We start from the raw sequence: 24,572 nt of genomic DNA, 5'->3' as shown, positions 1-24,572 counted from the left end.
ATAGGAAGAACACTTCAAGAACACTTCAAAAATCCCTTCAAGTTTACTAATTTACTTCCAAGCTTTCTAATCCATTCCAAGTAATCATCTAAGATCAAGAAACCTTTGTTATATATAGTAGGTTATCTTTCTTATTCAAGGTAATATTCATATTCAAACTTTGATTCAATTTCTATAACTATAAACTATCTTAATTCGAGTAAAAATCTTACTTGAACTTGTTTTTGTGTCATGATCCTACTTCAAGAACTTTCAAGCCATCCAAGATCCTTTGAAGCTAGATCATTTCTTGTCACTTCCAGTAGGTTTACCTACTAAACTTGAGGTAGTAATGATGTTCATAACATCATTCGATTCATATATATAAAACTATCTTATTCGAAGGTTTAAACTCGTAATCACTAGAACATAGTTTAGTTAATTCTAAACTTGTTCGCAAACAAAAGTTAATCCTTCTAACTTGACTTTTAAAATTAACTACACACATGTTCTATATCTATATGATATGCTAACTTAATGATTTAAAACCTGGAAACACGAAAAACACCGTAAAACCGAATTTACGCCGTCGTAGTAACACCGCGGGCTGTTTTGGGTTAGTTAATTAAAAACTATGATAAACTTTGATTTAAAAGTTGTTATTCTGAGAAAATGATTTTTATTATGAACATGAAACTATATCCAAAAATTATGGTTAAACTCAAAGTGGAAGTATGTTTTCTAAAATGGTCATCTAGACGTCGTTCTTTCGACTGAAATGACTACCTTTACAAAAACGACTTGTAACTTATTTTTCTGACTATAAACCTATACTTTTCTGTTTAGATTCATAAAATAGAGTTCAATATGAAACCATAGCAATTTGATTCACTCAAAACGGATTTAAAATGAAGAAGTTATGGGTAAAACAAGATTGGATAATTTTTCTCATTTTAGCTACGTGAAAATCGGTAACAAATCTATTCCAACCATAACTTAATCAACTTGTATTGTATATTATGTAATCTTGAGATACCATAGACACGTATACAATGTTTCGACCTATCATGTCGACACATCTATATATATTTCGGAACAACCATAGACACTCTATATGTGAATGTTGGAGTTAGCTATACAGGGTTGAGGTTGATTCCAAAATATATATAGTTTGAGTTGTGATCAATACTGAGATACGTATACATTGGGTTGTGGATTGATTCAAGATAATATTTATCGATTTATTTCTGTACATCTAACTGTGGACAACTAGTTGTAGGTTACTAACGAGGACAGCTGACTTAATAAACTTAAAACATCAAAATATATTAAAAGTGTTGTAAATATATTTTAAACATACTTTGATATATATGTATATATTGTTATAGGTTCGTGAATCAACCAGTGGCCAAGTCTTACTTCCCGACGAAGTAAAAATCTGTGAAAGTGAGTTATAGTCCCACTTTTAAAATCTAATATTTTTGGGATGAGAATACATGCAGGTTTTATAAATGATTTACAAAATAGACACAAGTACGTGAAACTACATTCTATGGTTGAATTATCGAAATCGAATATGCCCCTTTTTATTAAGTCTGGTAAGCTAAGAATTAGGGAACAGACACCCTAATTGACGCGAATCCTAAAGATAGATCTATTGGGCCTAACAAACCCCATCCAAAGTACCGGATGCTTTGGTACTTCGAAATTTATATCATATCTGAAGGGTGTCCCGGAATGATGGGGATATTCTTATATATATGCATCTTGTTAATATCGGTTACCAGGTGTTCACCATATGAATGATTTTTATCTCTATGTATGGGATGTGTATTGAAATATGAAATCTTGTGGTCTATTGTTACGATTTGATATATATAGGTTAAACCTATAACTCACAAACATTTTTGTTGACGTTTAAAGCATGTTTATTCTCAGGTGAATACTAAGAGCTTCCGATGTTGCATACTAAAATAAGGACAAGATTTGGAGTCCATGTTTGTATGATATTGTGTAAAAACTGCATTCGAGAAACTGATTTCGATGTAACATATTTGTATTGTAAACCATTATGTAATGGTCGTGTGTAAACAGGATATTTTAGATTATCATTATTTGATAATCTACGTAAAGCTTTTTAAACCTTTATTTATGAAATAAAGGTTATGGTTTGTTTTAAAAATGAATGCAGTCTTTGAAAAACGTCTCATATAGAGGTCAAAACCACGCAACGAAATCAATTAATATGGAACGTTTTTAATCAATAAGAACGGGACATTTCAGTTGGTATCAGAGCGTTGGTCTTAGAGAACCAGAATTTTGCATTAGTGTGTCTTATCGAGTTTGTTAGGATGCATTAGTGAGTCTGGACTTCGACCGTGTTTTCTTTAAAAAATTATTGCTTAACATTTTTGTTGGAAACTATATATTTTTAACATATGAATATTATGTGATATATTAATCTCTTAACGTGTTTGATATTATGTGATAGATGTCTACCTCTAGAACAAGTCTCATTGACTCACCTAATAATAATGAAGAGTCAAATGTAAATTGGAATGATTCGTGGACTGATTCACAAGTTCTCGAAGAGGAACCGGAAGAAGAGTCGGAACCGGAAGAAGAATCGGAACCGGAAGAAGAATCGGAACCGGAAGAAGAAATAGAACCGGTGGGGAAAATAATAAAACGGTTAAGTAAAAGAGAATCCTCAACCAACCGACCAAGGTTAATTATGGTCAATGGTGTTTCCGCCAAGGAAGCAAAATATTGGGAGGATTACCAATTCTCCGATGAATCGGATTCCGATGAGAATTCCGATGATGTTATAGAAATTACCCCAACTGAATTTAAAAAGGCAAAAGAAAATAATAAGGGAAAGGGCATAAAAATAGAGAAATCTAATTCCAACCCCGATGAACTTTATATGTATCGTCAACCCCCGAAGTCCTTAAGTTGTAACAATGACCCGGGAACCTCTAAACCACCAGGTTTTTCTAAACCAATGTGGACAAAGACGGCTCGTATTAGGGGAACATCATATATCCCTAGAAACTTGGCAAAACGAACCAAAACCGAACAAGAAGAAACGAGCGAGTCGGAATAAGATAGTTGTATTCGTGTGGTGTAATATATGTAATATAGTGTGCTTATGCTTTATGATATATGTAAAAATTGCTTGTATTAATAAGTATTTTTTATGAATCTAACTCTTGTCTATTTTAGAGTATAAAAACACAAAATGGATAGACAACCCAATATTTTAAGAGACCTACCCGGAGACATGATTGATGAAATCTTGTCTAGAGTCGGTCAGAATTCCTCGGCACAACTATTTAAGGCGAGATCAGTTTGTAAGACATTCGAAGAACGTTTCAAGAATGCCTTGGTTTATAAAAGGCTTTCGTTCGAAAGATGGGGGATATCACATTGGGAAATCCATAAGTTACGATGTATTTACTTTGACGCATATATTGCGGGGAACCCAAATGCTATTTTACGCAACGGGTTAAGAAATTATTTTGACTCAGTATATCCGAATATAGGACTTCGTGATTTAGAAAAAGTGGCTAACATGCAACATAAAGAAGCAAGTTATGCTTACGGGTTAGTAATGTTCGCTTCTCACCAAAGTGAGAACAAGAACATCGGGCTACAACTATTAAACAAAACGTTCCCACAAGTGACGGAGTCGGTAATTGGGGCAAGAAATGAGGTTTTTAGGTTATTACGAGACTGTTGGTCATTACGTAACCCTCGTCCCTTTGACGACGTTACAACACGCTGTCTTATCAATGGCCATAACGGTTATGTTCCACAAGACCAAGGATGGGAAGTAGTCCTAGTAAAACCAGAATGCATGACTTGTTTCTGGACGTATGAATTACGTGTCTTTATTGCCTTTGCTGAACGACTTGTGTACTAGCTAGAATTATCTTCACAGCTATCTTGTATCAAAGTTATTGTGTGCTATATTTCATGCTTTATGTAAAATAAGCGGTATTGTAAGTTTGTAAATTATTGTATAAAAGTTTGAACGTGAAATATTATTTCAATCAGTTTTTCATATAGAATTGTAGTAGTTGAATTGTATATTAGCTACTAAGTATGAACTTAACGGGTAGGTACTACCCGAATTTAAACTTATAAAACGCTAATATGAAGAAAAAGCTTTTATAAATGAGTTCATATTATGCTACGAAATACTATTAACTACTCTTAATATTCTGTATGATTAACTTGTTCCATTTGACTATTTTGAAGGAAATGGCACCGACTACTCGACACACCGTGAATATGAATGAAGAGGAATTCTGTACTTTTCTAGCTTCAAACATAGCCGCAGTACAGGCTGCGCTACATACCAACAATAACCTTGGATCTGGCAGTACAGGAAATCGTGTAGGATGCACCTACAAAGAATTCACTGCCTGCAAACCTTTGGAATTTGATGGAACCGAAGGACCGATCGGATTGAAACGGTGGACCGAGAAGGTCGAATCGGTGTTTGCCATAAGTAAGTGTACTGAAGAGGACAAAGTGAAGTACGCTACGCATACCTTCACAGGTTCTGCGTTAACATGGTGGAATACCTATCTAGAGCAAGTGGGACAAGATGATGCGTACGCACTACCGTGGTCAGCATTCAAGCACTTGATGAACGAGAAGTACAATCCCAGAACCGAGGTCAATAAGCTCAAGACAGAACTTAGAGGGTTACGAACCCAAGGATTTGATATTACCACGTACGAAAGACGATTCACAGAATTGTGCCTATTGTGTCCGGGAGCATTCGAAGATGAGGAAGAGAAGATCGACGCGTTTGTGAAAGGATTACCGGAAAGAATCCAAGAAGATATAAGTTCACACGAGCCCGCCTCCATACAACGGGCATGTAGAATGGCTCACAAACTAGTGAACCAGATTGAAGAAAGAATTAAAGAACAGACTGCTGAAGAGGCCAATGTGAAGCAAGTCAAAAGAAAGTGGGAGGAAAACGGTGATAAGAATCACCAATACAACAACAACAACAATTACAACAATAATCGCAACAATTATCCCAACAATCGCAACATCAATCGCAACTACAACAAATGGCCCAACAACAACAACAACAACAACAACAACAACTACAACAATCATCCCAACAACAATAATAACCGCAACAACAACAACAATCAGAAGCAGCTATGCCAAAGGTGTGAAAAGTATCACTCGGGGTTCTGCACCAAATTTTGCAACAAGTGTAAAAGAAATGGTCATAGCGCGGTGAAGTGTGAGGTCTACGAACCAGGGGTTAATAGAACGAAAGGAACAAATGGTGTCGGAACGAGTAATGGCGGAGCAAGTAGTGTCGGAGCAAGTTATGCCAATGTAGTTTGTTATAAATGTGGAAAACCGGGCCACATTATTAGAAATTGCCCGAACCAGGAGAACACGAATGGACAAGGCTGCGGAAGAGTTTTCAATATTAATGCGGCAGAGGCACAGGAAGACCCGGAGCTTGTTACGGGTACGTTTCTTATTGACAATAAATCTGCTTACGTTTTATTTGATTCGGGTGCGGATAGAAGCTATATGAGTAGAGATTTTTGTGCTAAATTAAGTTGTCCATTGACGCCTTTGGATAGTAAATTTTTACTCGAATTAGCAAATGGTAAATTAATTTCAGCAGATAATATATGTCGGAATCGAGAAATTAAACTGGTTAGCGAAACATTTAAGATTGATTTTATACCAGTAGAGTTAGGGAGTTTTGATGTGATAATCGGTATGGACTGGTTGAAAGAAGTGAAAGAAGAGATCGTTTGTTACAAAAATGCAATTCACATTATACAAGAAAAAGGAAAACCCTTAATGGTGTACGGAGAAAAGGGCAACACGAATCTACATATTATTAGTAATTTGAAGGCACAAAAACTAATAAGAAAAGGTTGCTATGTTGTTCTAGCACACGTCGAGAAAGTACAAACTGAAGAAAAGAGCATCAATGATGTTCCCATTGCAAAAGAATTTCCCGATGTATTTCCGAAAGAATTACCGGGATTACCCCCACAGCGATCCGTTGAATTTCAAATAGATCTTGTACCAGGAGCTGCACCAATAGCTCGTGCTCCTTACAGACTCGCACCCAGCGAGATGAAAGAACTGCAAAGCCAATTACAAGAACTTTTAGAGCGTGGTTTCATTCGACCAAGTACATCACCGTGGGGAGCTCCTGTTTTGTTTGTCAAGAAGAAAGATGGTACATTCAGGTTGTGTATCGACTACCGAGAGTTGAACAAACTTACCATCAAGAATCGCTACCCACTACCGAGAATCGACGACTTATTTGATCAACTACAAGGCTCGTCTGTTTATTCAAAGATTGACTTACGTTCCGGGTATCATCAAATGCGGGTGAAAGAAGATGATATTCCAAAGACTGCTTTCAGAACACGTTACGGTCATTACGAGTTTATGGTCATGCCGTTTGGTTTAACTAATGCACCAGCTGTGTGCATGGACCTTATGAACCGATTGTGTGGACCATACCTTGACAAGTTTGTCATTGTTTTCATTGATGACATACTTATTTACTCAAAGAATGACCAAGAACACGGTGAACATTTGAGAAAGGTGTTAGAAGTATTGAGGAAGGAAGAATTGTACGCTAAGTTTTCAAAGTGTGCATTTTGGTTGGAAGAAGTTCAATTCCTCGGTCACATAGTGAACAAAGAAGGTATTAAGGTGGATCCGGCAAAGATAGAAACTGTTGAAAAGTGGGAAACCCCGAAAACTCCGAAACACATACGCCAGTTTTTAGGACTAGCTGGTTACTACAGAAGGTTCATCCAAGACTTTTCCAGAATAGCAAAACCCTTGACTGCATTAACGCATAAAGGGAAGAAATTTGAATGGAATGATGAACAAGAGAAAGCGTTTCAGTTATTGAAGAAAAAGCTAACTACGGCACCTATATTGTCATTGCCTGAAGGGAATGATGATTTTGTGATTTATTGTGACGCATCAAAGCAAGGTCTCGGTTGTGTATTAATGCAACGAATGAAGGTGATTGCTTATGCGTCTAGACAATTGAAGATTCACGAACAAAATTATACGACGCATGATTTGGAATTAGGCGCGGTTGTTTTTGCATTAAAGACTTGGAGGCACTACTTATATGGGGTCAAAAGTATTATATATACCGACCACAAAAGTCTTCAACACATATTTAATCAAAAACAACTGAATATGAGGCAGCGTAGGTGGATTGAATTATTGAATGATTACGACTTTGAGATTCGTTACCACCCAGGGAAGGCAAATGTGGTAGCCGATGCCTTGAGCAGGAAGGACAGAGAACCCATTCGAGTAAAATCTATGAATATAATGATTCATAATAACCTTACTACTCAAATAAAGGAGGCGCAACAAGGAGTTTTAAAAGAGGGAAATTTAAAGGATGAAATACCCAAAGGATCGGAGAAATATCTTAATATTCGGGAAGACGGAACCCGGTATAGGGCTAAAAGGATTTGGGTACCAAAATTTGGAGATATGAGAGAAATGGTACTTAGAGAAGCTCATAAAACCATATACTCAATACATCCTGGAACGGGGAAGATGTACAAGGATCTCAGGAAATATTTTTGGTGGCCGGGTATGAAAGCCGATGTTGCTAAATACGTAGGAGAATGTTTGACGTGTTCTAAGGTCAAAGCTGAGCATCAGAAACCATCAGGTCTACTTCAACAACCCGAAATCCCGGAATGGAAATGGGAAAACATTACCATGGATTTCATCACTAAATTGCCAAGGACTGCAAGTGGTTTTGATACTATTTGGGTAATAGTTGATCGTCTCACCAAATCAGCACATTTCCTGCCAATAAGAGAAGATGACAAGATGGAGAAGTTAGCACGACTGTATTTGAAGGAAGTCGTCTCCAGACATGGAATACCAATCTCTATTATCTCTGATAGGGATGGCAGATTTATTTCAAGATTCTGGCAGACATTACAGCAAGCATTAGGAACTCGTCTAGACATGAGTACTGCCTATCATCCACAAACTGATGGGCAGAGCGAAAGGACGATACAAACGCTTGAAGACATGCTACGAGCAAGTGTTATTGATTTCAGAAACAGTTGGGATCGACATCTACCATTAGCAGAATTTTCCTACAACAACAGCTACAATTCAAGCATTGAGATAGCGCCGTTTGAAGCACTTTATGGTAGAAAGTGCAGGTCTCCGATTTGTTGGAGTGAAGTGGGGGATAGACAGATTACGGGTCCGGAGATTATACAAGAAACTACCGAGAAGATCATCCAAATTCAACAACGGTTGAAAACCGCCCAAAGTCGACAAAAGAGCTACGCTGACATTAAAAGAAAAGATATAGAATTTGAAATTGGAGAGATGGTCATGCTTAAAGTTGCACCTTGGAAAGGCGTTGTTCGATTTGGTAAACGAGGGAAATTAAATCCAAGGTATATTGGACCATTCAAGATTATTGATCGTGTCGGACCAGTAGCTTACCGACTTGAGTTACCTCAACAACTCGCAGCTGTACATAACACTTTCCATGTCTCGAATTTGAAGAAATGTTTTGCTAAAGAATATCTCACTATTCTGTTAGATGAAATCCAAATCAACGAAAAACTCCAATTCATCGAAGAACCCGTCGAAATAATGGATCGTGAGGTTAAAAGACTTAAGCAAAACAAGATACCAATTGTTAAGGTTCGATGGAATGCTCGTAGAGGACCCGAGTTCACCTGGGAGCGTGAAGATTAGATGAAGAAGAAATACCCGCATCTATTTCCAGAAGATTCGTCAACACCTTCAACAGCTTAAAATTTCGGGACGAAATTTATTTAACGGGTAGGTACTGTAGTGACCCGAACTTTTCCATGTTTATATATATTAATTGAGATTGATATTTACATGATTAAATTTTTCCAACATGTTAAGCAATCAAACTTGTTAAGACTTGATTAATTGAAATATGTTTCATATAGACAATTGACCACCCAAGTTGACCGGCGATTCACGAACGTTAAAACTTGTAAAAACGACATGACGATATATATATGGATATACATATAGTTAACATGAGATTATGATAAGTAAGTATCTCCATAAGTATATTAACAATGAGTTATATACATATAAACAAGACTACTAACTTAAGGATTTCGAAACGAGACATATATGTAACGATTATCGTTGTAACGACATTTAAATGTATATATATCATATTAAGATATATTAATATATCATAATATCATGATAATATAATAATTTAACATCTCATTAGATATAATAAACAATGGGTTAACAACATTAATTGAGATCGTTAACTTAAAGGTTTCAAAACAACACTTACATGTAACGACTAACGATGACTTAACGACTCAGTTAAAATGTATATACATGTAGTGTATTTAGATGTATTAAAATACTTTTGGAAGACTTCAAGACATATATCAAAACACTCATACTTAACGAAAATGGTTACAGTTACTTTTCCATTCTTTTCTTTCATCAAGAATTCTAGTCGTATTCTTACCCGTATTATACACAGCTTCAAAACATACTTACTATGAGTATATACCAATAGGAACTAGCATGGGATTCCACTCTTGATTATGTCATGTATGACTAATCAATTTTAACTTCTACCATGAGCTAGTCAACTAACTAGAACTCCTTTTAACCCCACTCACCACTCACCAATTACCACTCATCATTCACTCCATTTCACTTCCAATTCTCTTTCTAATTCTCTCTCAACACACACACACTATTATGAACGTATTTTTCCAGTAGTTAATCATCATCTTCATCAAAAATCACTTCAAGAATCAAGCTATAATCATCATAGGAAGAACACTTCAAGAACACTTCAAAAATCCCTTCAAGTTTACTAATTTACTTCCAAGCTTTCTAATCCATTCCAAGTAATCATCTAAGATCAAGAAACCTTTGTTATATACAGTAGGTTATCTTTCTTATTCAAGGTAATATTCATATTCAAACTTTGATTCAATTTCTATAACTATAAACTATCTTAATTCGAGTAAAAATCTTACTTGAACTTGTTTTTGTGTCATGATCCTACTTCAAGAACTTTCAAGCCATCCAAGATCCTTTGAAGCTAGATCATTTCTTGTCACTTCCAGTAGGTTTACCTACTAAACTTGAGGTAGTAATGATGTTCATAACATCATTCGATTCATATATATAAAACTATCTTATTCGAAGGTTTAAACTCGTAATCACTAGAACATAGTTTAGTTAATTCTAAACTTGTTCGCAAACAAAAGTTAATCCTTCTAACTTGACTTTTAAAATTAACTACACACATGTTCTATATCTATATGATATGCTAACTTAATGATTTAAAACCTGGAAACACGAAAAACACCGTAAAACCGGATTTACGCCGTCGTAGTAACACCGCGGGCTGTTTTGGGTTAGTTAATTAAAAACTATGATAAACTTTGATTTAAAAGTTGTTATTCTGAGAAAATGATTTTTATTATGAACATGATACTATATCCAAAAATTATGGTTAAACTCAAAGTGGAAGTATGTTTTCTAAAATGGTCATCTAGACGTCGTTCTTTCGACTGAAATGACTACCTTTACAAAAACGACTTGTAACTTATTTTTCCGACTATAAACCTATACTTTTCTGTTTAGATTCATAAAATAGAGTTCAATATGAAACCATAGCAATTTTATTCACTCAAAACGGATTTAAAATGAAGAAGTTATGGGTAAAACAAGATTGGATAATTTTTCTCATTTTAGCTACGTGAAAATTGGTAATAAATCTATTCCAACCATAACTTAATCAACTTGTATTGTATATTATGTAATCTTGAGATACAATGTTTCGACCTATCATGTCGACACATCTATATATATTTCGGAACAACCATAGACACTCTATATGTGAATGTTGGAGTTAGCTATACAGGGTTGAGGTTGATTCCAAAATATATATAGTTTGAGTTGTGATCAATACTGAGATACGTATACACTGGGTCGTGGATTGATTCAAGATAATATTTATCGATTTATTTCTGTACATCTAACTGTGGACAACTAGTTGTAGGTTACTTACGAGGACAGCTGACTTAATAAACTTAAAACATCAAAATATATTAAAAGTGTTGTAAATATATTTTAAAATATATTAAAAGTGTTGTAAATATATTTTAAGAATACATGCAGGTTTTATAAATGATTTACAAAATAGACACAAGTACGTGAAACTACATTCTATGGTTGAATTATCGAAATCGAATATGCCCCTTTTTATTAAGTCTGGTAATCTAAGAATTAGGGAACATACACCCTAATTGACGCGAATCCTAAAGATAGATCTATTGGGCCTAACAAACGCCATCCAAAGTACCGGATGCTTTAGTACTTCGAAATTTATATCATATCCGAAGGGTGTCCCGGAATGATGGGGATATTCTTATATATATGCATCTTGTTAATGTCGGTTACCAGGTGTTCACCATATGAATGATTTTTATCTCTATGTATGGGATGTGTATTGAAATATGAAATCTTGTGGTCTATTGTTACGATTTGATATATATAGGTTAAACCTATAACTCATAAACATTTTTATTGACGTTTAAAGCATGTTTATTCTCAGGTGAATACTAAGAGCTTCCGCTGTTGCATACTAAAATAAGGACAAGATTTGGAGTCCATGTTTGTATGATATTGTGTAAAAACTGCATTCGAGAAACTGATTTCGATGTAACATATTTGTATTGTAAACCATTATGTAATGGTCGTGTGTAAACAGGATATTTTAGATTATCATTATTTGATAATCTACGTAAAGCTTTTTAAACCTTTATTTATGAAATAAAGGTTATGGTTTGTTTTAAAAATGAATGCAGTCTTTGAAAAACGTCTCATATAGAGGTCAAAACCTCGCAACGAAATCAATTAATATGGAACGTTTTTAATCAATAAGAACGGGACATTTCAATAGGTGTTTTAGTAAACGTTGTATTTGAACCACAAGATTTAATATAAGATGATTATCAAAATCATTTGCATTCCAAAGTTGTTATTTGTTTCGCGGGCACCCAATTATCAAACTTAACTGTTTTGTACCCTGTTACGTAGTGTTAGAACATACACTATACTCGAAAATATATTTCATCCGCTAACGGTAGCGAACCGTCCGAATGAGGCTCCTCAAGCCCATGTGATCACATAATATAAGTTCTCGTTTACACCCTGCAAGTGTAACTAATGATAATTGAATTGAGGATTTTTGTTCAAACCCGTACGTGGAATGTTCGTTTTCGTACTTGTGTTCAAAGTGTAAAAGTATGATACGTATATGTTTCTCATCCCATAGTTTAAAGCATAAAAGTTGTTTGAAAGATGGGACTATGATCTCACCTCGAGTGCACGAGTATAAAAGTACTTCACAAAGTAAACGTGTGCATGAAAGTTGCTTAGCCTTGACCTAAACAAGTAAGTTGTATCAATTAACCGGTTACGACACAAGGTCGGGCGAAATGTGTTCAATTAGTCCTATGGCTCGTTACGACTCGATTAGTATAGCATGTGAATCACGTTGTCAAGTTTCATGCAAGAATCAAGTATAAAATACGATTAAAACGATTGCCTAAGTGTTTGGTTAAGTTTGACTAAAAGTCAAACTTGGTCAAAGTCAAAGTCAAAGTCAACGGGGCCGGGTCGGGTATCCGACAATTTTCCCATGATTTAAAAGTATATATAAACATGTTTGCCAAGTTTCATGTTAATCGGAGTTACGAGTAAGCGGGGGTGAAAACGTGAAAAACAAAAAGTAGTTGGGACAGACCCAAATGGCGCGCCGCTCCATATTTGGCGCGCTGCTCCATTTAACTGATCAGCAAGTCTGGCAGTTTTCACACTCAAGCACGAATTCAACTTCAAATACACATAAATCATAAACCGTAAACATCCAAAACAAGTATCTTATATTGTTGGAAAGGTATTTTGATAAGGAATACAACTAACCACTTTTCATCAAGCAAAAACATCATTTACCATAGCCTAAATCTCGTCAAGTGATCATTAAATGTTCAAAATCATCGTTTCAAGTTTACAAAATGCATTTTAAGATTCGGGAATCCAATTCACACATATGATATGCCGTTTTGAAGGTAATGAAACATACATTACAACTAAACACTTACTAATAACATTTCATGGCATTCGAAACATCAAAAGTTCGTTTTAAGTCTATCAAACCCTAACCAAAATTCACAAAAATCAATAATCATGCGTTTGAAGTTTTCTTACTCAACCTACGCATCAAAACGAAGCTAGTGATACTAGTAACACAATTAAAACATGAACTTTAACAAATTAACAACATTAACTCATCCAAAATCAAAGATTAAGCACACCCATTTCAAATGTTCAAACTAGTTACTCAAAACAACGAATCGAGCAAACAAAACATATATTCATGTTATACACGAGCCATAGACACTAACTAACACCATTTCAAGTCAAAAACACGAATTTAGAGAAATCTAGAGTTTTAGAAATGTTACCCAAACGAGATGAAATTGGTACCAAAATGTAGAGGATGAAGAGAGGATCAAGAAAATGTAATTTGTTTTGATGTTTGCTTCTCCAATCGGATTTAGATGATGATTGTATGATGAAGATGAAATGGTGGATGTTTGAAGTAATACTTGAGAAAAAAAGGAAAAAGAAATGAAAATGAAAATGAAATGAATGGTGGAGATGGTGTTGACTAAGTCAACATCTAGTTACCATTTTGCTCACTTGGCAACATTAGTCCCTCAAGTTTGTAGTCGGGTGCGGAAATTAACCGAACGAATATTTTAAAAACGCTAGAGCAAACGAGTGATATTATAATTAAATAACGGGGGTATTATGAACGTTAGTCAACGGAAACTACGAATTTAAATAACGAAAGATATTATATATAAAAAAAAGACAGTGTTAAAAATAAATTTAACGGAAAAACGCGGGATGTTACATACATTTATAAAAATGGTAAAGTGTATTGCATTAGATATTTAATTCGGAGTATTTGGATAACGATATTGAGTATAAAGTAGCAGGTGGTTAGCCGCATGTTACGGCGCCCGCTACACCGAAACGGGAAAAGAAAATGAAAGGGGTAAATTGAAAATTGGCGACGGTTAAATCGATAAAAAAAATTTGGAGGGGGCGTACTTGTAAATTGCCGTTTTTTTAAAAAAAAAAAGTTGATTCGAGAGTAAATAATAAAATCGAACCTAGCTGTTTAATCTGGGCCTGAAAATGGCTCCCGAACCTCCCTCCATGTCTCTCTCTCTCTATACATATATATATATATATATATATATATATATATACATATATATACATATATATATACATATATATATTGTTTTAATCAAGGGGAAACTAGATTTTGGGAGGAAAAGGGGAAGTAAACTTTTTTTTTATTTTTAACGATCACATATATCAAAATCAGGTGAAAATATGAACATTTAAAAAGATACTTTGTGATAAATGTTATTATTTTAAGCAGAATACGGTCGAAGAATAACATTCATCTTGATGAATGTTATTTCTGACAACGTCAGGTATAACATTCATCTTGATTAATATTAATCTTCGAGCATTTTCTGGTCAAAACAATAACATTATCTGTAAGTGTCCTTTCTAAATGTTCATATTTTTACCTGATCTTGACATTCATAACTACTAACTTATTTAAAAAAATAAAAATAAAAATAAAAAACTACTTCCGTCTTCTTTCCTTATATAATTTATTAATAACCTTGTTTAATAGTAGTAGTAACGATTGACCTGATACTGGGAGGTGATATTTTCAAATCTGTAATTGATAGATCCAACTCAATTTGATGCAATCTTCCTAAAATACCCTTCAAATAAATTTTAGCATAAAACTTGTAAGGGTATATTTTTTTGAACAGTAGTTTGGGATCATCGAGAGAGACTAATCCACACACGCGATCATCTTCCACGGTTGCATAACTCCCCCCAACTGCTGCCTTGGAGGAAACTCGGACCAATCTGAGGGCATGACCGGTAAAACCTCCTTCCCCGCTCGCTCCACAATGCGATTTGCGAAATTCGACCTTGGGTGAATTTCAAGATCAATTGAATATCTTTGTATGCAATCTTGTTACCCCAGTGAACCGAACTCCTAACATTTAATAACATCTAACAAAGAGATATAGGGCATTACCACTGAACTAACAATACCAGATTCACTTAAGGGAATATTAGTACAATTACGTGGATCTATCAATGAATATAATTATAGATTTGAAAATATCACTACCATTGATCAATGCAATGTTGTTCTCCTATCAACCTCTTCTAATTTTCATTACAATTACTATTTTTTCTTGTTATAAAAATCTTCATTTGAATATTTTATTGAGACTTGAATATATTTATTTCCGTAAAGAGAACTCATATTTGTTTAATAATATAATAAAAATAATTATAATTAAATCCTAAATATACTAAAGGATTACAGAATTTTGTCGTTGGATCAACATCAAAATGACAACCCACCCCCCATTTACACTTTCAGCCCCCCCAACTATAATCAACTTACAAAAACTACACCAAAGTACAGGGGAGTCAAACATAATAAATTCTCTTAATTAAAATAAAACTTCCACCCAAACACTTCGACAGCCTGTATCTTTCTACTCGTTGCGAGTTAGATTTCACCGACCTCACCGTTAAACTCGGAATTTTTTTATAAACACAACGAAACTAACTACGTTCGAAGCGGACACTTTTTAAAATACGCTAAACACAACGACAACCCGTATCTTCCTGGCTCGCCGCGAGTTATATTTTTTCGACAACACCGTTAGACTCGAAATAATCCTACCAGCAGAACGAAACTAACTACGTTTAACACGGTCACTTTCTCAAAAACGCTAAATACGACGACACCTAAAATGAGTCTTAACACATGAGCCGTTTCCCCCTCTGTACATACACAACGATACGTTAAATATTAATACGCATGCCTAAAGCCCCCGTCGCATCGCGCGGGCCGGACCCGGACTAGTTATAATTATAATTATAATAATAAATAATAATAATAAAATTTTCTTAAAATTGAGTATTTTAATTTTTAATAATAATTGTTAGTAATAACAAATGCTTTTTAATTTTTTTTTTTTTAAAAATTAAAATACAATTATTATATGAAGGCTATACAATATGCTTCAAAGTTTGTAAATGTGTTCATTAGGTGTTTTGTAAAAAATTGTACAATTTATTTTAAAGTTTGTACATATAGTCATGATGGTGTTTTGTAATAAGATTGTACATAATGCTTCAAATATTGTACATATAGTCATGAGGATGTTTATCATAAGGTTGTACATAATGCTTCGTATATTATACAATTAACATGTTAATATTTTTATTAAATACAATTAATTATTTTTATAACATCATCATGAGGACTAACCACCAACGCGATCATCTACTGCGGTTGCATAACTTGCCTCCCTGATCCAGAGGAAATTTGAACCAATCCAAAATCATGACCGGTAAAACCCCTCTCCCGCTGCTCTTGCAACGCTATTTGCAAAAGATTGGGTGGATTTTAAGATCCAAGGGAATATCAAAGGAAAGTTGGTATCGCTGTGAATCAAACTCCTAACCTAAAGAAGTATGAGTTATACCGCTGGACTAACAACAACTCAAGAATCACTTAAGGATATATTAGTAGTGGATCTCAAGAATCACTTAAGGATATATTAGTAGTGGATCTTATGAATAATTATAGATTTGAAAATATGAGTACCCCATTTAGATTGATCTATGCTTTTACTAATTCAGGTACTGTTGGCTTATTATATAAGAAAATCATTACAGAGTAAGCTTATTTTTATTTTTATTTTTTAAATATAAAGAGTCCGAGTCAGTGTGTGTGTGAGAGAGAGAGAGAGAGAGAGAGAGAAAGAAAGAGAGAATGGTAATAACGAAAATGATAGTGTCAACGGTTCTTGGTGGATTGTTATGGTTGCTGATGCATTTATACATATTCAAGGCCAAAAGAGTAAGATCAAATCTTCAGAAACAAGGTATCAGAGGCCCTTCTCCTTCTTTTATGCAGGGGAACATCCCTGAGATCAACAAGATTTATTTCCGGCAGGAGGCGGCTCTGGCGGTTGACGGTGGTGGTCTGTCTCATGATTGGACTACCAAAGTTTTTCCTCACTTACATCAATGGAGTACTCAATATGGTTTTCTATCTCATTCCCTCCTTAATTACACAACTTTTTCTCCATGTATCTTAGGATTATTATCAGGGAACTTTTTGGTTATGTATGAAGACATGAGTTGAGTACAGCTTTTTACTCACTACAAAACATATATAAGTATATAACGACAAATTTTGAGTTGCACTAACTTTGCATCACATGCATACATGATACAATTAATGATAGCTGTATGTTTGTTTGCTTTTAGTTGATGAGGGAAAAGGTTGGAAATGGTCACTGGATTAAGGTTGCAAAAATCGCTATTCGGGTACTCGGTCGGGACTTTTTAGGGCATACTCGGATGTTGACCAAGTTTGACTTTGATTGAGTTTGACTGATTGTCTGTTTTGACCGAATTTTGACCAATTTTCCGAGTGATTCCGAGTTTTGGCCGAGTTTAACCGAGTACTCGCCATGTTGCAAAAACCGAGTATTCGCCGACTGCAACATTGGCGTACATTTGAACGGGAAAACCTCCTCCATTTATACTTGTCCAATTATATGTTGGAACGGTTCGAAATTATTGTCAAAGAACTAACCGAGCCTTACACTTGTGTAGAATATAAGAATAAGCTAGACATATATATCAATATCAATACATTATTAAAAAAGTACACATTTTGGGTCATATGTGGCTAGTGATGTAATATGGTTATGCAATGACATAAAAACTGTCAAGCTTAATGGAATTAGAATCTAGTTCAGGCGCGGTTATGGTTAGATTTTATACCATTTTTGTTGATGTTAATCGGTTTACTTTTCAGACGTCTAATAACTAAACCTGGTAACGGTTGCAGGAAAGACATTCATGTATTCAACTGGGACTATAGACTTCTTATGCATAACAGATCCAGAACTAGTGAAGGAATTGAGCCATTATACGTTGTTGGACCTTGGAAAGCCTTCATATCTTTCAAAGGACAGAGGTCCTTTGTTAGGTCAAGGGATTTTATCATCTAATGGTCAATATTGGGTCAACCAAAAGAAGATCATTGCTCCTCAGCTCTACCCTGACAAAGTTAAGGTACAATATTATGGCCAAGTGGGAATTTCGACCCATTTCATTTATTTTGATCAACGTTTGGGTTGTGTTGTATCTCAAAACATGTCATATAATAAGATTAACTCAAAGGTGGTCGTAAGCTAAAACAAATGTATCATTTTTTGAAGGATATGGTGAACTTGATGACCAATGCTACTAGCAGCACAGTAGAATTATGGAAAAGTAAAATCGAACGAAGTGGAAGTTCTTATGCAGATATTAGAGTTAACGATGATTTAAGAAGTTTGTCAGCTGATATCATTTCACGAGCATGTTTCGGAAGCAATTACAGCCAAGGGGAAATGATTTTCTCGAAACTTAGAGCTCTTCAGATTGTTATGTCTAAGGGAAACATCGGTGTACCTGGCTCAAGGTATATTTTTATTAAAAATTTAAAGTGGTGAAACGGGTTGACATCTTACTATATTTGTGGACAAAAAGTACCCTAGGTCAACCTAACCCGTATTTCTCAATCAACCCACCCATTTTGCACCTCTAGGCAGTAATGTTATAAACACTTTAAGCTTTAACTAAAATAAAGGTATATACTTGTCTGCACAAGAAAACTCCAAATATGACAATAATATTATATATTATATGTCCCATTAGCATTAACGAAAGATTAATTAGTAACTACAACCAAAAGTGTTAAACCCCACCGGCATTTGCTATATACATTTGTTCATTGTGGCAAACGATGATTGTGGCGGCCGTTGGGGCGGTTTGGTGACTATCCCGTATAGGTTAAAACCTTCTTATTAGTCGGTCAATGATATAAGTTAATTCAAAGTCGGGAAAATTGGTTAACGTCGTTCAAAAGTTGACTTTTTGTTTGACCTTGTTGTAGTGTAAACGAAAATCCCAAGCCCATTCAAAAAATAACTGGCAAAAACACCGACTTACATAGTATCCCTTAAAGATAGATTACTAATACACTATAATTGTTATTGTTAATTATATATTTATATATAAAACATTATAAAAACCTATATATCATTTAAAAGTCAACGTTGGTCAACGTTCGTCTTGATCCGTCTTGACCGATTAGACCTTTCAAGGTCCTGACCGACTCTTCCTCATCTCATCTCGCGTCGTTTTTCAACCTTGTGTTTGTTATAAACAGATATATTCCAAGCAAAAACAACAGAGAAATATGGAAGCTGGAGAAAGACATAAACTCAAGAATAATAGAAGTAGTAAAATCTAGTAAAACAGCTACTGAAGCAAAAGACCTGTTACAAACTATAATTGAAGCTGCGAAGAAAGATGACGAGGGAAACAACAAGTGGATTAATATCGATTCGCACAAGTTCATAGTTGACAACTGTAAAAGTTTATATTTTGCTGGATATGAAACTACTGCCACATCAGCATCATGGTGCTTAATGTTACTAGCTGAGCATCAAGAATGGCAAGATCATTGTCGTGCAGAGGTTCTAGATATTTGTGGAGATGAGCTACCGGATATGAATATGCTTCAAAGCATGAAAACGGTATGTTACATGTTTTAGTTCCATTATTATATCAAAGATTTATAATTTATAGTAGGTTTTTTTTCTATCTAAAAAGGAAAAGACACACACCTCCAACAGGGATGTCTTTGAGATTGTGCAAGATTGGCCATCAAATATGCCCGGAATTTTTAAAGGCCCTAAGATTTTGAAATTCCTTTATATATATTTGCTTTGCTATTGGTCCAAGTAGGGTCAAAAGAAATTACATCGAACGGCCTAACACTATTTTGAAGACCTGTTACTAACTTTTCAGCTTCTCTTGCAACAAAAAACAATATTAGGGTAAGATCTGAAACCAAATCCATATATTTGGATTCATGCAATGCTTAGCATCGAACGGCGTAACACTAGTCTTGCATCCACTTTTGATGATTTTCAACCCGACCCATTTCGTTTAACCTATTTTACTCATTTATCTATTTGACTTGTTAGATAAAAGTTGTCCTGAATTAACAGATTCACAAAAAAAGAGCTAAAATTGCTCAATCTAGAAGACTAATCGACTCAATAATTTCGATAAAAAACTTATGTTGAGATATCTGTCATAGCATTATCACTAATATATTCATCGTATTATTCATCGTATTATCTAACCTTACAGTTGACAATGGTTATTCAAGAAGCATTACGCCTTTATCCACCTGTAGCCTTTACTGTACGAGAAGCATTTGAAGATATAAAGTTAAAAAACATTCTAATCCCAAAAGGGATGAATGTTCAGCCTGTAATACCAATGCTACACCATAACCCCGAGCTGTGGGGTCCGGATGTACACGACTTCAAACCAGAAAGATTTGCAGATGGAATAAAAAGTGCTTGCAAAATTCCTCAAGCTTATTTGCCGTTTGGGATGGGCCAACGAATCTGTGCAGGACAACATTTTGCCATGGCAGAATTGAAGGTGATACTAGCATTATTCTTATCGAGATTTATCTTCACTTTGTCTCCAACGTATCGACACTCACCTACTTTTGGTCTGACTATAGAACCTAAACATGGTATGCATCTCCATGTACGAAAAGTGTGAACTTAGTTTTTGATGTTTAAAAAGCATACAATGCTAAATGCTTCTAACCTGTTCATGTAACCATTTCAGGATATGTTTACCATTTCAAGATATTAATCTGAAATTATGATTTTAGAAAATAAAGGATGAAGTAAACTAATAGATTACCATTTTTGGTTGATGGGGCGTTTGGCTTTGCTTTTTGGAAAGTAACTACTCGTATTTGCTTATGGCTTTGTAATGGTATGATGGTATTTTAGCTTTCTTGTTTGTTATAACTTTAGTCAGTGGACGTGTCACCCTGTTGGTGAGCCTGTCTTATTAGGTCTGTTAGAGCTCGTTTATGGAAGCTACTGTATTAGTTGTATGAGTTGATCTTCGAATCCGTTATTCATGTTATCGTTTTTTGCCAAAAAAAAAAAAAAGTGAACATAGAAAACTACCATCATGTTCACTTATAGCGAAAAAGAATTTAATTATCTGATTATTTAACCATCATATAATGTGTGTCCGATCAGCTACAACAAAACTAATTATTCCGTTACATTACTATTACTATTAATTAGTAACAATGTAATGGCATGAATATTGTGGCGGGGTTACGGTTTGGAGGGTGGGTGTGTGGAGTAAGGTTCGCGTTGCTGACTTCGGCTCGGGCGTGGAGGTTTTTAGATCTGGTTTTCTAGTTGGTGGTTACGACACGTTTAAAGTTGAGTGTTTCTAGGATATGATTGATTCAACTGTTCTCAAATGTAATAGGTTGTTTGTTAGTCAATTGCATTTCGTGTTGTACGTAAGTTTATTTCAAACAGATTAAACAGATTTCACAATGAAATCTGTATCACATGTAACACTGTAGATCATCAGATTATTTTCTTTTATATATATATATATATATATATTTGCCAAAAAAAAAAAAATTGACGTTACCAAAGTGGCCCATCAAGGTGTGTTTTGCAGGGGTATTGGGTCATATTTGTACACCACCAAAATTTATTCGTACTCCACTAAATAACGTTTTATAACATTATACAATACAACTCTCTAAAACAGATTTATAACATTATACAATACAACTCTCTAAAACAGATTTAGTGGTGTACCAACAAAGTTTGATGGGGTACAGATAGATTACTCCTTTAGTTTATTGAGCTATCTGATGCTAAAGAAAAACATAAGATGATTCAAACAGCAAAAACACAAGCACTAGTCCCTGCATACCATTTATTCACAATATATTATATATTTCCAAATTTTCCTGACCATCTATTTCACTGACAATATAATCGACTTTCAAAACGCGATGCTGCACACACCCTTTATCAAAATAGAGAACTAAATCGATAGATAGTAACTCGGCCCAATCAAAGTATGGTCGAAGGCAAACTTCATTTCTTTCAAGTGATTCAACAGACGGTGGCCAAGTAAGCAGTAGAAAACACGATTCGGTCAAACATCTTTAATAATAGGGAGTCTCTTTACCATAACAGGATTAGGACTACATTACTAATGAATGAAAGAAAGTAGAATCAACTGATCCAACACTAAGAATAATCAAAGATGATATGGCACCAACAGAGTAATAATATACATTGTCTATTAGGCCATGCATGAGTACTGGATAACGAAGTTTATTGAGCACGAGACAGTTATGGTCGGGTTTCTATAAGGGACAGATAAAGTCGAGCGCCTTACAAATTGAAGAAAACTATTTTAAGGTTCTTTAAGCATGCATTGAAGTAATGCATTATTTCACGTGTTTGAAATTTCAGAGTCTCAATTCGAAAGTATCAAAAGTGCACTAGCCTCTCTACTCATGTGAGTTGTTAGCAGCCCTTCATGGAAAAATTTCATGAAAACAACGATCGACTTTTATTGCGTTCCAAACGGGCCTCCCTCTGTAAAAGCAAAAAAGTGTTTCAACTTAAGTCAATGCATTACAAAGTACGAACTCACAAGTCACAACTATTTTAAACGGTAAAAAAAGAACCTGCAACAAATTCTAATATACGGGTAACTGGCAGCATGAAAAGATATGCTAATTCCAAAAAGAGAACAACCATGTAACATCTAAAGCTCACCTCTTTTTTCTTGCATTCCTTGTAGATATCAAAATGTTCTTGACATTTACTTTTATCAGAGCTGAATTCTTCCAAACCTGCAAAATCATGATTTATTTTATATTACTAATTACAAAAAAAAAAAAAAAAAAAAAAAAAAAGATGGATTCCCTATTATAATCACACTTTTAGATCCGAGATAAACACGAATTTTTTAAAATATTAGTGCCAAGATTTTCCTATGTATGAGATCGTTTATAAAAAACTTTCAAGGTTGCAGACCTCAGAATTGCTCGCCAAGTACTCGGATTTTGAAGACCTCCGAGTCGGGTGATCAAACTCGGTGAAACTAGGCTAAAACTCAGAAAATCGGTTCAAATCAGTTAAACTTGATGAGTACTTCCTGAGTGGACGATTACTCTCTAAAATGTCCCGTCCAAGTACTCCCGATTTGCAACCTTGTTTATTATGAGTGAGTCCGGGATTTCTAACGTATTTGATTATCTAGTACTAACAGATAAGCAAATCCAAGCACCCTATTGAGAGCAATTTATCATAATTATAAGTAGGTAGGTTGTGGTGATAAATGCTTAAGTAAACAATCGCAAACACCATCTACTTGCGAGTGAAAGAAGTTTTAAGCAGCTTTAAGTTGCTTAATCGAAACAGCCCCTAAATACTTTGATCTATTCTAACCAATGTACATAGATAGTATCTACATTTAAAAGCAATAAAAAGTGGCAAATGTTTACAGCTAGCATTTATTTTGATTCTTGAAAAGCCGATAACCTAAATTTAACGCATCAAATTAAGCCAGATTTGGTTAAAAACAAAGATCATTTATACCATAACTTCGATTAAGCATCAACACAGCAACAGAAACCCTAGAAATAGATACTATCGTAACTTCTAAAATTGAATATGACTAAACTCTAAAATAACAATATTGAGCAAAACACGAAACAATATGAAGAAATCATTACACTTGAGAGAAGCAGTATACTGCGGATAACATTGCGAATCAGAAATTCGAGCTGCGTTGGGATATGGCGGCAATTGATCTTTCGTAGAACCCATTGAATTATTAATTTATTTATCTTTTGTATATCTGGAATGATCTTTGTTTCTGGCTAGGTTTTAGAGATTTTAAGATGTTTGGCCTTTTGACCGTACAGAAGTCAAAGAATACCTTATTCTATATTTCTATTGGCCATACCACTAATATTTAAGGTCACATGTGATGTGATTGAAAAAAAAAATATTTTAAAATTTCTTTTTTGTCGAAAAACTTGTTTTTTCGAAAAAAAAAATTTCAATTTTTTTTCAATCACGTGTGATTGGATCTGACATGCAGTAAATCACATGTTATTCTGCATGCCAATCACATGTGATTGTAAAACACAATCACATGTGATTCTACATGTCGAATCTAATCACATGTGATTGAAAAATGAAATTTGAAAAAAAAAACTTTTTTGAAGAAAAAAATTTGAAATTTTTTTTTCAATCACATGTGATTGGATTTGACATGCAGAATTACATGTGATTGGGTTTTACAATCACATGTGATTGGATTTGACATGCTAAATTTGAAAAAAAAAAAAATCAATCACATGTGATTGTGGCGTCACATGTCGCGCTCTAAATGGTCTGTTCGAT

At 34.6% G+C, this 24,572-nt stretch overlaps 2 protein-coding genes across 2 annotated transcripts; one reads left to right on the top strand and one right to left on the bottom strand.

Moving 5' to 3' along the window:
* Positions 1-16,767: 16,767 nt before the first annotated feature.
* LOC139843714 (cytochrome P450 714C2-like) lies at positions 16,768-21,178 on the top strand. Its single transcript, XM_071833858.1, has 5 exons — positions 16,768-17,273; positions 18,089-18,315; positions 18,462-18,706; positions 19,457-19,826; positions 20,449-21,178. Exons 1-5 carry the CDS (start codon positions 17,000-17,002, stop codon positions 20,872-20,874), a joined length of 1,542 nt encoding a protein of 513 aa, XP_071689959.1. The 5' UTR covers positions 16,768-16,999; the 3' UTR covers positions 20,875-21,178.
* A 901-nt stretch (positions 21,179-22,079) lies between these two features.
* Positions 22,080-24,071, bottom strand: LOC139844606 (uncharacterized). The gene is made up of 3 exons (XM_071834838.1): positions 23,897-24,071; positions 22,935-23,011; positions 22,080-22,751 (listed from the first exon to the last, which is right to left on the bottom strand). The coding sequence occupies exons 1-3, from the start codon at positions 23,988-23,990 to the stop codon at positions 22,704-22,706; spliced, it is 219 nt and encodes a 72-aa protein (XP_071690939.1). The 5' UTR covers positions 23,991-24,071; the 3' UTR covers positions 22,080-22,703.
* Between the last annotated feature and the right edge of the window lie 501 nt (positions 24,072-24,572).

This window comes from Rutidosis leptorrhynchoides, chromosome 4, assembly GCF_046630445.1.
Source record: "Rutidosis leptorrhynchoides isolate AG116_Rl617_1_P2 chromosome 4, CSIRO_AGI_Rlap_v1, whole genome shotgun sequence".
NCBI lineage: Eukaryota > Viridiplantae > Streptophyta > Magnoliopsida > Asterales > Asteraceae > Rutidosis > Rutidosis leptorrhynchoides.
This window is presented reverse-complemented; position numbering and strand designations above follow the sequence as displayed.

Bases quoted from the DNA above. Each gene is read 5' to 3' on its own strand.
- LOC139843714 (XM_071833858.1), top strand. From the start codon at position 17,000: ATGGTAATAACGAAAATGATAGTGTCAACGGTTCTTGGTGGATTGTTA. The intron at 17,274-18,088 runs GTTTTCTATCTC...TAACGGTTGCAG, and splicing joins TCAATGGAGTACTCAATATG to GAAAGACATTCATGTATTCA. The intron at 19,827-20,448 runs GTATGTTACATG...CTAACCTTACAG, and splicing joins TGCTTCAAAGCATGAAAACG to TTGACAATGGTTATTCAAGA.
- LOC139844606 (XM_071834838.1), bottom strand. From the start codon at position 23,990: ATGGGTTCTACGAAAGATCAATTGCCGCCATATCCCAACGCAGCTCGA. The intron at 23,012-23,896 runs GTAATGATTTCT...ATGATTTTGCAG, and splicing joins GTATACTGCTTCTCTCAAGT to GTTTGGAAGAATTCAGCTCT. The intron at 22,752-22,934 runs GTGAGCTTTAGA...TTGCTTTTACAG, and splicing joins AGGAATGCAAGAAAAAAGAG to AGGGAGGCCCGTTTGGAACG.